Source organism: Mustela lutreola, chromosome 2, assembly GCF_030435805.1.
Source record: "Mustela lutreola isolate mMusLut2 chromosome 2, mMusLut2.pri, whole genome shotgun sequence".
In the NCBI taxonomy this organism is placed as follows: domain Eukaryota; kingdom Metazoa; phylum Chordata; class Mammalia; order Carnivora; family Mustelidae; genus Mustela; species Mustela lutreola.
This window is the reverse complement of record NC_081291.1, coordinates 168,697,793-168,710,838: the sequence shown is the minus strand read 5'-3', so window position 1 is coordinate 168,710,838 and position 13,046 is coordinate 168,697,793. Positions and strand designations below refer to the sequence as shown.

The 13,046-nt window shown below is 42.3% G+C and overlaps 1 protein-coding gene across 1 annotated transcript in view; it reads right to left on the bottom strand.

Moving 5' to 3' along the window:
• Positions 1–13,046, bottom strand: part of MORC1 (MORC family CW-type zinc finger 1) — a 179,527-nt gene that overhangs the window by 57,505 nt on the left and 108,976 nt on the right. The window contains exon 17 of the mRNA XM_059165067.1: positions 11,044–11,182. Coding sequence (XP_059021050.1) covers positions 11,044–11,182 — 139 coding nt within the window. The remainder of the gene's footprint in view (positions 1–11,043; positions 11,183–13,046) is intronic.

Genomic DNA, 13,046 nt, shown 5'->3' with positions numbered 1-13,046 from the left:
ATCATAGCATCCTAGCCCTGGGAGGCAGGGGGTTCTGCCCTCTAAATGTATCTCTGCTTTGTGATACTAGAGATAAAATACTTCTATGTTTCTACAGCATTAGGGCTTTCAGAGCATTTTTTAAAAATTTTTATTAACATATAATGTATTGTTAGCCCCAAGGGTACAGGTCTGTGAATCACAAGGTTTACATACTTCACAGTGGAGCAAATTTTAGTACATCTTGAGACCTGGAATAGGAGAACCAACCTTGGAAATTAATCTATGACTTAATTATTAGTGAGAGAGCACTTGAAGCCATTACCTCCAGAGAGACTTACCTCCTTGGAGGTATGTGTTTACATTTTAAGGGGAGAATAGAATTTGCGACCACGCAGACACTGCCAGTTATAAAGCTGGAGAAGCGAGTCTTATCTTCCCCAAGAAAGATTTATTTATACTCCAAAGGATAAGAATAAGAATCCCGGATACCTCCCCAAAGAGTAAAGGGATGTGTGTATGGAGGGAAATAGCAGCGTGGTTGTCCTTCTCCCATATAAACATCCAGATTCTTTTCTTTTCCTTTTCTCAGAGTTCTTTACCAGTAGTACAAAGTTTGGTATATATAGGACAACATCTGATCTGGCTCATCTCATCCATTGCTTCAGGGATACAAATTAGGACAAATGTGAATCAGCACAATTATTTGCTATTATTAAATAATAATTTCCTTTGCTCCAGAAACCTCGTGTTTATATTCAGAATAAAATGAACAAATATAGATATTCAAAACTTAACAGCTTGTAACAAACATGGGCAATATTCACAGGCTCTAAAATTTCAATGGATCTTCATAAACAACTAGTTTAATCCCCTTCTTTTTATTATTTATTTACTTGAGAGAGAGTCGGAGAGTGAGAGAGCGAGTGTGGGGTCGGGGGGCAGAGGGAGAGAGAGAATCCCAAGCAGGCTTCACGCTCAGCCTGGGGGGTTCCATCTCAAGCCTGAGATCATAATCTGAGCTGAAATGGAGAGTTGTAAGGGCACCTGGGTGGCTCAGTGGGTTAAGGCCGCTGCTTTCAGCTCAGGTCATGATCCCAGCATCCTGGGATTGAGCCCCAGGTCTGGCTTCCTGCTCAGCAGGGAGCCTGCTTTCTCCCCTCTCTCTGCCTGCCTCTCTGCCTACTTGTGATCTCTGCCTGTCAAATAAATAAATAAATAAAATCTTTAAAAAAAAAATGGAGAGTTGTATACTCAGCTGACTGAGCCACCCACACATCTCTAATCCCCTTCTTTTTCTTAGGCTAGAGGATGCTAGGATCGAACAGGCCTGAGGTCTGCTGCCCAGAAACAAGAGCTGGGACCTGTAGCCTAGGATCCTGACACCAGCCAGTGCTGCCTACCACATTCAGCTGCCTCCAGCATCTCTAGGAGCCCCAAAGCATATTCCCTCCATACCGCCTTCCAATGAGCTCGCTGCCCTCCATATCTGCCTAAATAGAGAAGGGGCACCTCAAAAATAAAAATGATGATTGCTGCTAGCTATTAATTTCTCAATTTCTGCCATACCGAAGAGCTATCAATCTAAACTGAAAGTAAGATATCAGAGTACTTCAAACAGCTTTGAAATAAGAAATCAGTCTCCTACTTTAGGTCTATCTATAGTCCTCTCCTGCTTAGGTATCTTAAGCCAAGAGAGAGACATGGCTTAATATCAGAGTGAGGGGTCTGGATCCTGACTGTGTCAGAGGACTGTGTTCTCCAGTTTCTTAACTCCACTCTTGGCAAGTTACTTCTCTGTGCCTCAGTTTCCTCTTCTATGAACGAGGAATTATAAACATCACAGGACTGTCATAGAGTTTAAGTGAGTCAGTACACTTAAGGCAGCTCTAACAGTGGTATGTTCTATGCACTATTGTCATTTAGTCCTTCCCTTCATCCTTCTCCTTTAACTCCTCACCTGTGAGAGGGAAACACACCATAAGAGAGTCTTAACTATAAAGAACAAACTGAGGGTTGGTGGAGGGAGGTGGGTGGGGGATGGGCCGGATGGATGACAGGGATCAAGGAGGGCACTTGTGATGATGAGCACTCGGTGTTGTGTGTAAGTGATGTGAACCACTGAAATCTACTCCTGAAACCAATCTTGCACTGTACGTCAACCAACTAGAATTTAAATAAAGATGTGAGGGGCACCTAGATGGCTCAGTTGGTTAAGTGTCTGCCTTTGGCTCAGGTCGTGATTCCAGGGTCCTGGAATCGAGCCCTGTGTCACGCTCCCTGCTCCTCAGGGAATCTGCTTCTCCCTCTCCCTCTCTCTCTCTTATGAATAAATTTTTTAAAAAAATTAATTAATTTTTAAAATTTGAGGGGTGCCTGGGTGGCTCAGTCATTAAGCATCTGCCTTCGGCTCAAAATTAATAACATCCTCATCTACAGACTACATACAGTTAATCACTCAGGGTAGTTTTTGAATTCACCAAAACATACATAGTTATGGAAATTTCTGGGAAGAAACTGGAGAGGAGAAGGGAATTGGAAATATATATATATATATATATATATATATAAAAGCAATTATCTTAATACAAAAAATCCTGTGGAGAACAAATGGCCCTGTATATGCAGAAACAAGTGGCAGATAAACCATGGAGCAAATGAAGCCTTGGCTTCAAGACCCCTCCCCAACACAGGCCCCCTCCAAGGCTCTGACCCTAACTTCATACTTATAAATTTTGCAGTTTCTTTTTTTTCTTGGTGGAGGAGGGCAAAACTGTACAAACTTCAAGGTCCAAAACAACCAGATCTGCCCTTGTTAAGAAACATTTTAAGTAAGGCTTATTTTCAAATACCAGGAATTATTACTAATGGTCTTGGCAAGAAGACCTCCTTTTAGAATTCTCTGAATAGAGGAAGGCTGACTCTAGACCATTAGAAAGAAAGGTCATGGGCAAATAACAGTTAATTCTCTGTGTCTGGATGAGAGCCCCCAGGTGTGCCAAGAGACTGGCCTGTGTTAGGCGGGGTCTGGGCGAGCAAGAGTGACTGAAGGAGCAGGGTTAAAGCACTAGCTGGTCAAGGACAAGGTAGAAAACAGAGATTATGTTTGAAGGTCACTCAAGCCTATAGGATTAAGGGCAGAGGAAGGAACCAGACTCAAAGCAAGAAGACAATCAGAGGGCAAAGGCTTAATGATCTTAAATCAAGAGGAACAAGATAGTGGGTTTGACTTCAAAATCAGAACAATCAGGAAGTACAGTTCCTTAGACAGAACTGAAAATGTGAAACTGGGTCCTGAGGAAGAGAGGAGATGCGGTCTAACACGAAATGGAAATGCAAGCTTCAAGGGGCAGACTCAGGAGTGCCGGTGCTCAGGGACACAGGCTCAGAGACACAGCGTTCCTTCAGAAGGGACCAGAGAGCAGCCCACTTTGGAAGGAAGCCAAATGTCTGTACCTTACTCTGGGAGGTCAGGAAACAGGCCTGCAGTCTTCCAGGGTATCAGGCAGCCTCTGTTCATCCCTAAAGAGCATGCACACTAATTGAGAACTGGTTGTACATGCAGTTCAGGCACCCAAGGAATTTTTACATGGCAGAGATGGACTGGGTGTACTTGCATTGAGACCCAAAATAGTACCCCTCCGGTGAAAGTCGTTTCCGACCACACACCTGAACTTCTCTCTTCATCTCTGTGGATGTGAAGAGGAGTGACCGACTGCCACACAGAGGGAGGGGTGTAATATGGCAAGGCTACCTGCCCCTGTCAAAGCTGCTTCCGTCCTTCCTGGAGGAAAGACGAGTTCCTTCTGGACCCCCATTCCTAGTGGCCCCCAGCAGCTGCCCTGAAACCTGCTTGGGAAACCTAGCAACAGACAGAAGTGGATGGAATTTCTCGGTCCCAAGCTCTAGGGCAGAAGAGGGTGACTTATGAAGCCAGGAGCAGGGACTGTCCTGGGCCCCTCACACCACACTGCTCCCTGCAGGCTTCTGTTCTGGGCTGTTCTGATGAGTCTCTAACTGCTCGCACTGGGCCGGTGGTTTGTGCAGGGAGCCCCGACAGTGCAGTTCCATCAGGGAGAGGGACACCAGCTCCTCAGAAGAGGCTGAGTCAGAAAATAATTCAGACAAGCAATTCAGTCAGGAAAGTGAGCTTGTTCTGGGACACCTCTACTGTGCCGGACACCGAGCCAGGTGTGAAGATGGGAGAGACCAGAGAAAAAGAACACCCAGTATCCAGCCTCAAGGAACTTATAAACTTGTGCCACACGAGCCATTCGCTTCACGTCTCATTTGCTGTGCTGTGAATGCAGGGCCCGTGACTGCGAGTACATTATGCGTTAGCCCTTTTGGAAAAACAACACATCATCACAGAGAAATGGGATCTTTGTAGCAAGAGTAATAAGGTAAAATATTTCAACTACAGTGAAGATAATAGTTTCTTGTTAGACAAGGGTCTTTAGGTATCATAAATTTTCAATCACGGAGGTTTATGTAAGAAGGCTGAAAAGTACTCTTGATGAATAAATATATTTTCTAAGGCATCTGTCTCTGCAGTTATACAGATTTGAAGTCTCAGCATCCTACACAATAATGACACATTTAAAAGATTAAATTCTAAATGGAAAAATGCATTCATAGTCTTCATTACACAGTTGTATTCAGAGATGCCATTTCAATCTGAAAAACACAGCGAAAAGTTCAGGAAGCCTCCTCTGCTCTGCATTTACTGCTAAAACAACCAATGTGGGAATTGTCAGATGACACGATCTCATTTTTTTGTGTCCATGTGAGCACTGCAAAAGAACAGAATGCTATTGCTGGAATCCCTTTCACGAGGCACGACATTTTACACCAGCTCTGCACTTGATGCAAAGACCATGAACGTAGCCAATGAAATCCAAATACGGCCTCTATAATCACATCCCAGTGCCACACCTTATTCTGACCCAGTGTCAGAACCCCTTGGTCTCCAATAATATATGCAGAAAGTGGTAAGTCTAACCTTTATAGAGTCGACCTATTCAGTCAAATGAAAAATATTTGTTTGGGGACCTGTTTCATGAGGAGTTCTGCATAAATCAAATTATGCCTTCAATCCAGCATTCACAGTTTGATAAATGCTTATTACGTGAAAGGTTCAGCCTAAGTGTCTGGGGGAACTGAAAGGTGAATGAAATGGCCCCTTCTTTCGAAAAGTTTACAGCCTAAAGTAGGAGACAGAACAGATACACAGGTAACTATCATACTATGTAGAGAGTAAAACCCGTTTTAAGAAAGACCCATTCAGAACAAAGAGAACTGGAAAGAAGACATTTTTACAGGTAGGGAAGGAGAAAAGCAATTCATACAGGAATGACGTTATTTTTGGATCTTGAAGAATAGTGGAAGAGACAGAGGGCACTCAAGACACAACGGAAGGAACAAAGGCACTCAGAGCAGCAGGGAGAGGGAGAAAACGGCTAAGGAAACGAGGCTCAGGGGGATTCCCGCAGAGAGGAAGACACTACAGATGACCTTTGAACAACATATGGGTTGGGGCTTCAACACCTGCAGAACTGAAAATCTGCGTACACTTTTGACTCTCCCAAAGCCTGACCATTAATAGCCTATTATCGGCCAGAAGACTTACTCATAACAGTCAAATGAACACTTACTTTGTATGTTGGATTGATTACATACTGCATTCTTACAGTAAAGCAAACTGGAGAAAAGAAAATGTTATTAAAACATCACAAGGAAGAGAGGATACATTTATAATACTGTACTGTATTTATCGGGGGAAAAAATCCACAGAGGTCGACCGGCGCCATTCAGACCTGTGTTGTTCAAGGGTCCACCGTTAATGTTGGAAAGGAAGTAGTGGCAGATTAGGGAGAGCCTAGACTGTAGGATAAGAAATTAATATTAGGGGCACCTGGGTGGCTCATTCGTTAATCATCTGCCTTCAGCTCAGGTTATGATCCCAGGATCCCTGCATCGGGCTCCCTGCTCAGCATGAGCCTGCTTCTCCCTTTCTCACTCCCCCTGCTTATGCGCTCTCTCTTACTATGTCCCTCTCTATCAAATAAATAAATAAAATCTTTTAAAAAATTAATATTAATCAGAAAAGATGAACCCAGAAATCCCTACAGGATACATAAGTGATATTGGACACGCTGTCCGAGCAGGAATTATATAAACGAATACCCATAAACAGTACTTCTGGACAAATGGGTAATAGAGTAGGCTTTATTCAGGGAATTGGGTTATGATCTGTTTTGTAACGACTGAAGGCATTAAGTGGATTTAAACAGTACTTCTGGACAAATGGGTAATAGAGTAGGCTTTATTCAGGGAATCGGGTTATGATCTGTTTTGTAACGACTGAAGGTATTAAGTGGATTTAAAAAGTGCGACCACAACACCCTGAATGAGTGCACCTAAAACCAAACACCATGTGTACGATTATGATGCTGCCTTCCTCGTCACACCATAGAAGGTGATGAGAATCTAATTGGTAAGTTCAAACTGAGAAAAGAGCAAATTTGAGGACTGGAATGCAGAGAAACTGATTATGTGACTCGACTCTATGGTTTTAAAATTATTGTTAGGTTTACTGAAAAAAACAGAGTAACAATTATTCAAGTAACATGCCACTTAGTAGCTGAGCAGTCGAGAGTGACACAATGAAAATGAAAATGTTCATCGTGTGGCCAGCAGATGGCACTTGTCACTCGGTATAGAAAACAGCAGGTACAGAGGCATGAACTTGAAAGTGGAGCGAGGAACAGGTTATTCATTCATCCCTTTGGAAAGGAGAACGAGTGGAATGGGCTGTTTTGGAAGTACAATTTATAGAGAGGGTGTTGGGCTGCCGACACAGTTTATCAATTACATCTTGAATTTGAGCTCTCCTGTTAGATTACTGAACTTCAGTATTTTCCTTAGCAAATAGGTTTTGCAATGTATTGGTTTGTCACCTTTGCAAATGTTCTTAGGTCCTTTCTGTGTGTGTTTATCCTTATGAGACTGAGCAGATCTTTGCTGAAATTAGACAAAAAGGAAACAAATTCTAACTTCGCCATTTAAAAATATGTGATCGATTCAAGTTATTTAATGTCTTTGAACTTTACTTTCCTCTTTTGCTATAATTAATGTAACTGTTCTGTTGCAGCGATTTCATAAAATCCCATCTGTGGAAATGACAGCTTTGGACCTCGCTACCTCATTTACTCCTGGGAAGGAGAGGACCCGATCTAACCACCGATCTCAGTGGTTACATCTCTTACCAGAACAGCTTCCTGACTCACTGCAAGCATTGTCTAACCAGGGAATCAGGTGGGCGCTGCTTCTAAGAGTTAGTCACTTGACACAGCAGGTGGGCGTGTGAGGAGTGGAAAAGAGGCTATAGCTGCCAACTTCACATATTACCACCATAATACTATCTCTGCTACCATTATTCGATCACTCCTGCTTGTCCGTAACACAAAGCCCAGAGCCACAGAATCTAAGATCCAGAAAGGTCTTTAATGAACCTAGTCAACTTTTCATTTTTCCAGATCAGGATGCTTTCAGCCATGAAAGATGAAATACGAGAAAGTAAGAAATGGGATTTGCAGACTTTGGTCATTTTTATATCTGTTTCCCAGTCTAGTCAATGGGTAAGTAAGCAGGCACTGGTAGAGGGAGGCAGGGAGAGAGAACAAGAGGGGGCAGACTATAATTCCACGGCAAGCACCTTATTATTTCCGGATATGGGAGAATGGGCACCACCACAGACATAGTGAATCATAGTCACATGCTAGCAAGCTCCTGATTTTCCAGTGGTATCTACTCTACACTTGAATCATGTCTGCATTGTACCTGAAGGGCACTAATGCCCTATTTTCCTGCCTTTCCCAGCCCTGCCTGTGTCGTATTCTGACAGAACTTCTTTTAAAATGCAGTCAGGAAAAAAAGCAAATTCACAATGAATATTGGATGGTTTTGAGTCTTGTTTCTGGCATCAGGCAGCTATCACCAAAATACAGTTTTTGAATATTTTCATGGGTTATTTTTGTGAAAGGGGAATTGAGGTCACCTTCCAGAGGTCATCTATTCAACAATTACCATATTTTATAACGAGTCACACAGTCTTTAAAAGAGAGACATGTCACACAGATGCTAAGTCTATTTTTTAAAATATATAAGTTTAGCATATAATTTAAAGGATTGGCATCCTGAAGGAACAAGTCAGTGCTGATCTCCAAGTCTTCTTTTATAATGATTTTCTCACCTAGAATGCCTGCTCTGTCATTTCCCCTAATTCTCTGAAATAGACTTCAAGACACAAGCTAAGTGCCACTTATTCTGTGAACCCTTTTTGGAATAAAGCTGCCCTCACTCACTTCATGTCATAAACTTCTCTAGTGGTTTCAGTTGAGATCAGACAGATACTGAACTAGTATCATGTGGTGGTGGTCGCTAATTTTCAAATAGCTATTAGGCTTGGTCCAGGAAAGGACTGCTTATTATCTGAGTGCGTGTTCTGTATATTGGCCCAACAACTACAGAATACCTACTGCTTGCCAGGCCTGTGTTAGGTAAGAGATTTACACTGAACAAGACCAAGACTATCTCTGCTTTCAAAGAGCTCACACCGTGGTATAAAGGTTACTCCATCTTCCCCACAATGCCTGGCAGGGGAGAGAGCCAAAAGCAAGTAATCAATGACCTCCTTAAAGTTAACTGGTTGGACTATGGAGTATTATGCCTCCATCAGAAAGGATGAATACCCAACTTTTGTAGCAACATGGATGGGACTGGAAGAGATTATGCTGAGTGAAATAAGTCAAGCAGAGAGAGTCAATTATCATATGGTTTCACTTATTTGTGGAGCATAACAAGTAGCATGGAGGACAAGGGGAGATAGAGAGGAGAAGGGAGTTTGAGGGAAATTGGCAGGGGAGGTGAACCATGAGAGACTATGGACTGTGAAAAACAATCTGAGGGGTTTGAAGGGGCAGGGGGTAGGAGGTTGGGGGAACCAGGTGGTGGGTATTAGAGAGGGCACGGATTGCATGGAGCACTGGGTGTGGTGTAAAAACAATGAATACTGTTACACTGAAAATAAATAAAAATAAATTTAAAAAAAAGTTAACTGGCTGGCCATGGCTGGTGAACTCTAAACAAAGCTTTCCTTGAGGACCACAGAATTAGGATCAGTTAAGGGCACTACTGAAAGGGAGTTAAAGATGTTGGGATTACCTACCTTCACGAAAGGAGCAAGGGAGGAGGGGGAGGATTCCTTGGTTCTTTGAACTGATGGGAGCAAGTCTCTAGGCAGGGACTGCTAACCTTCTTTGTTTACACATCAAACAGACTGAATCTATAAACCTGCCTTATGAAATTCTTATGAAAAACTCAACTACCAAGAAAGAATAAGCAGAATGAATGGCCCAAATAGGTTACCCCAAGAGCTACCCTCAAAATCTCTACCTTAGTAAGGAATAAAACATCCAATACTAAACAAACAAAAAGATAATCAAGACTTTGTGATTGGCACTATTCAAGACTTTGTGATTGGCACATCCAAGGGTCAGCTCTGACCTCCACAGGAAAGAAAAAAGCATTCAGAGACTGCAATAAAGGCAGCGGCACTTCAGGAGACGCAGTGTGCCTTCGCAAATCTACAGGGAGTGGCTAACAAGAATGAAGACATTCCCCGTTGGAAAGATGGGACTTTACCTGCTTGTCAATTAAAGAAGCTGCAGGTTGAGATACCCTTACTTCTGACCTCTGTTATCAAACCCACAACTAGAAGCTCTAAGAACTATAGACAGTTTAACCAATTTGGGGGGACGGGGAATGCTTCTGAGAATGTGTTTGCAAAGTGACTCTCAGTGTCTTCCCCAGAGACCCAGAGACTCCAGACTAAAAAGGAGGGTCATATTTCCTTGGTTGTGACCCCAAGTGGTGGCTGACTTGCATGGCAGATCCCTAGCAAAGTGGGAGGGGCAAGAAGATGAAATGAGGTAGAGAAGAAAGTTGATCTTCTAAAAGCACGGGAATACAACTAATAATAATAAGATAGTAAGACAGAGAATCTATTCTTGCTCCATAAGAGAATTTGCTATTCAAGTATTTTATTTCCTGACATTTACAGAGGAGTCAACACATTTGGACATACGCTGCTGACCTCCTCAAGTTCTATTTGAGGAAGCTGACAGGCTATCCAATTTAAAAATGCTGAATTTGGGTATTAAATCTATAAAGTAAACAGAGATCTAATTACTTCATTAGTTAAGAGATTAAAATAATATTTCTCCATACCACTTTTTCTTTCCCTTGAAATCATGGTTACTTATATTTATGGGATAGCTACGTTTTATTTATTAAATTTTCTTAACTAAGTGACACTGGATTTATATATAAATAGATTAATATTTCTTTAATAATTTTATTTTTTTATTTATTTGATAGAGAGAGGGAGATCACAAGTAGGCAGAGAGGCAGGCGGAGGTGGGGGGAAGCAGGTTCCCTGCTGAGCAGAGCCTAATGCGGGGCTTGATCCCAGGACCCCGAGATCATGACCTGAGCTGAAGGCAGAGGATTAACCTACTGAGCCACTCAGGCGCCCATAGGCTAATATTTTTTAAAAGAACAGCTCTTCACTTCAAAAATCCACCCTCATGGAAGAAGCCCAATGAAACAAAAAGAGCCTAGCCTTTGGAAGCATACAGACTTAAGTCCCAGTCTTGACCGTGTCATCTATACAAAGCTCTCTGTGCCTCTGCAGGCTGGAAATAAATCCCCCTGTTCCTCTCACGTGCTGTTGTGTAGATGGGCTTGAATATGACAGGTAGTTTTTCTTTCTTTCTTTCTTTCTTTTTTTTTTTTTTTAAACTCTCCTTCCTTCCTGAGCCCCTGGGGCACTTGTGCCTGTCTCTAGAGTAGTCCTTAGAGTCAAAATTAGAAGAATGTGACAAAAAAGGATGGAAAAAAGAAGCTACACAATTTACAGGGGTAAAGCACATTAGTTCCTTCACACACATAAAACCAAGAGCTCTAGACTTCTAGTGGATTCTGGAAAGAATAACGGCTCACCTGTAGCTGTGCATCTGCCAGTCGATTTTGATACCTTTGGACCACCTCTTGAAGGTGTTTCTCTTTCTCGGTTTTCGATGGTGACATGGAGCTCGTGGTGCCCAGAGGGATGGAAGGAAGGCGTTCAGCCTGATGACAACTTCAGAATCAACAGGAGACAGCGTCAGGAGGAGATATAAAACTACTGTCTATACAAGATGTTTTACTTCTATAAACAGATTCTCTTTATGCCTTATATCCAAAATTTGAAGACAAAGGAAGAGCAGTGTGTATCGGTGACTTGAGGTAACACGAGACATTAAATCGCCAGTTCACATGGAAAAGACCTTAAGGGAAAACGTGCAGTGTGGTCTACTTCCAAGAATGGGAGAATATATTCATTCTTTTACAACTGCTTCATTTACCCTGAAAGATCATGAAATGAGGCCTTTTGCAAAAATGCTTTTAGATACTGAGGCTTATTTCATTATTGCCATTTTTTTGTTCCCCAAAAATGTCAGGTAGGGATCTATATGTCTCCTAAAAAACACCAAATAATTCTGCTTCCGGATCCACCGTGAAGGCTGACTGTGAAGAGCAGGGACCCTTGGGATGGGGTGTCGTGCTCAGTGACAGACCTGCGGGTCACTGTGCCCCCGGCCGTCCTTCATCATGGAGTAGCCCCAGGATCGGGCTGCAGCAATCACACGTCCTTCTCTCCCCGGCTGCAGCAGCCACTGCGCTTCCCAGTCTTACTGCTGTGCTGTTTCAACACATGTACTATAGAATCAAGCTGAACTGTATGTAGATGGACAGTAAGCAGACTGTGAATGAGAGCCTCTCTCCTTATAGTCACAAAAATACTAATGAGTTTTGAAACATATGGCTCAAGAGGTTGCGGTCCTGTTTTCCCCCTACTTTTGGTTCCATGGCTATGTTCTGGGGAGCTGAGTTAGCCAAACAAACAAAAAGTTGAGCTATTATATTATCTGTTAAGGATAAGAAGTTCAGCTCCTCTTGGGTGTGGCTCGATTCAGGGTAAGGCTGGGAATGTTCTAGAGTGGAGCAAAATGTCAGGGTCGATTCTAAGAGCCTGCTTTACACAAGAGTTTTTCTATTATTGACTGGAACCCAAAGAAAGGGGCAAAGTTTATATAAAATAAATGTGTTGTTAAGCTAGGACGGAGAGGAGGAGGTTGAGACTAGAAAGAGGGTCTTCTCCCTTCTGAACCAGAGCAGGAAAGCAAGCAGATCAAACCCATGATTTCCATTCTTAAAGGCTACAGGGTGTTTTTCCCTTCCCCCTAGCAAGAGAGGAGAGTGAGGAGCTACAATCATATTCAAGTATGACTGAAAAAAACACTTAATTCCACCCACATATGGTATTGGCTGTTATTGTTATTTTCCCAAAAAAGGGGGTAGAGAAACCAATCAGGGTACATCAACTATAAATACAGCCACCTGCAGTATTGATTCGAAGACCCTGGGGTGGTACCTATATGGGTTTCTATTTCATTTGAGAAAATGAACATTAACTTAAAAACATTAAGTTTTAATTCAGAAGAGAGAAACCTCAAGGATTTTAATCAAACACAATCCATTCAATGATCTTTAAAGATTTAACTTGCAGTATGACCCATGGATATTTTAAACATCATTTTCAGGCTTTTTTGGTTCGAGCGAACGATAACCATCACTTTTCCCCTGCTGGTGATCCCTATTTCCAAATGCAGATATAAACGCATAACACGAATGTAATGGAAGTCTATGGGTACCTATTTCTCAGGTACTGTGATAAAAAATGTCTAGCCTCCCTCTATGTTTAAAGTGGAAAAGAAAAAGATGCTCTGGTGGTCCAAAGAAGAATGGCTTCATTTTACCCTGCCTGGGTGACCAGCTCGGAACACTACCATTTGTAAAATGGTGCATTTTGTCACCACAGAGCATATGACTGGCATGAGGCTTCCCGAAATGTAAAAGGAGGCCTTTGGAATCTAAAACACAAAACAAATGAATAAACAAAT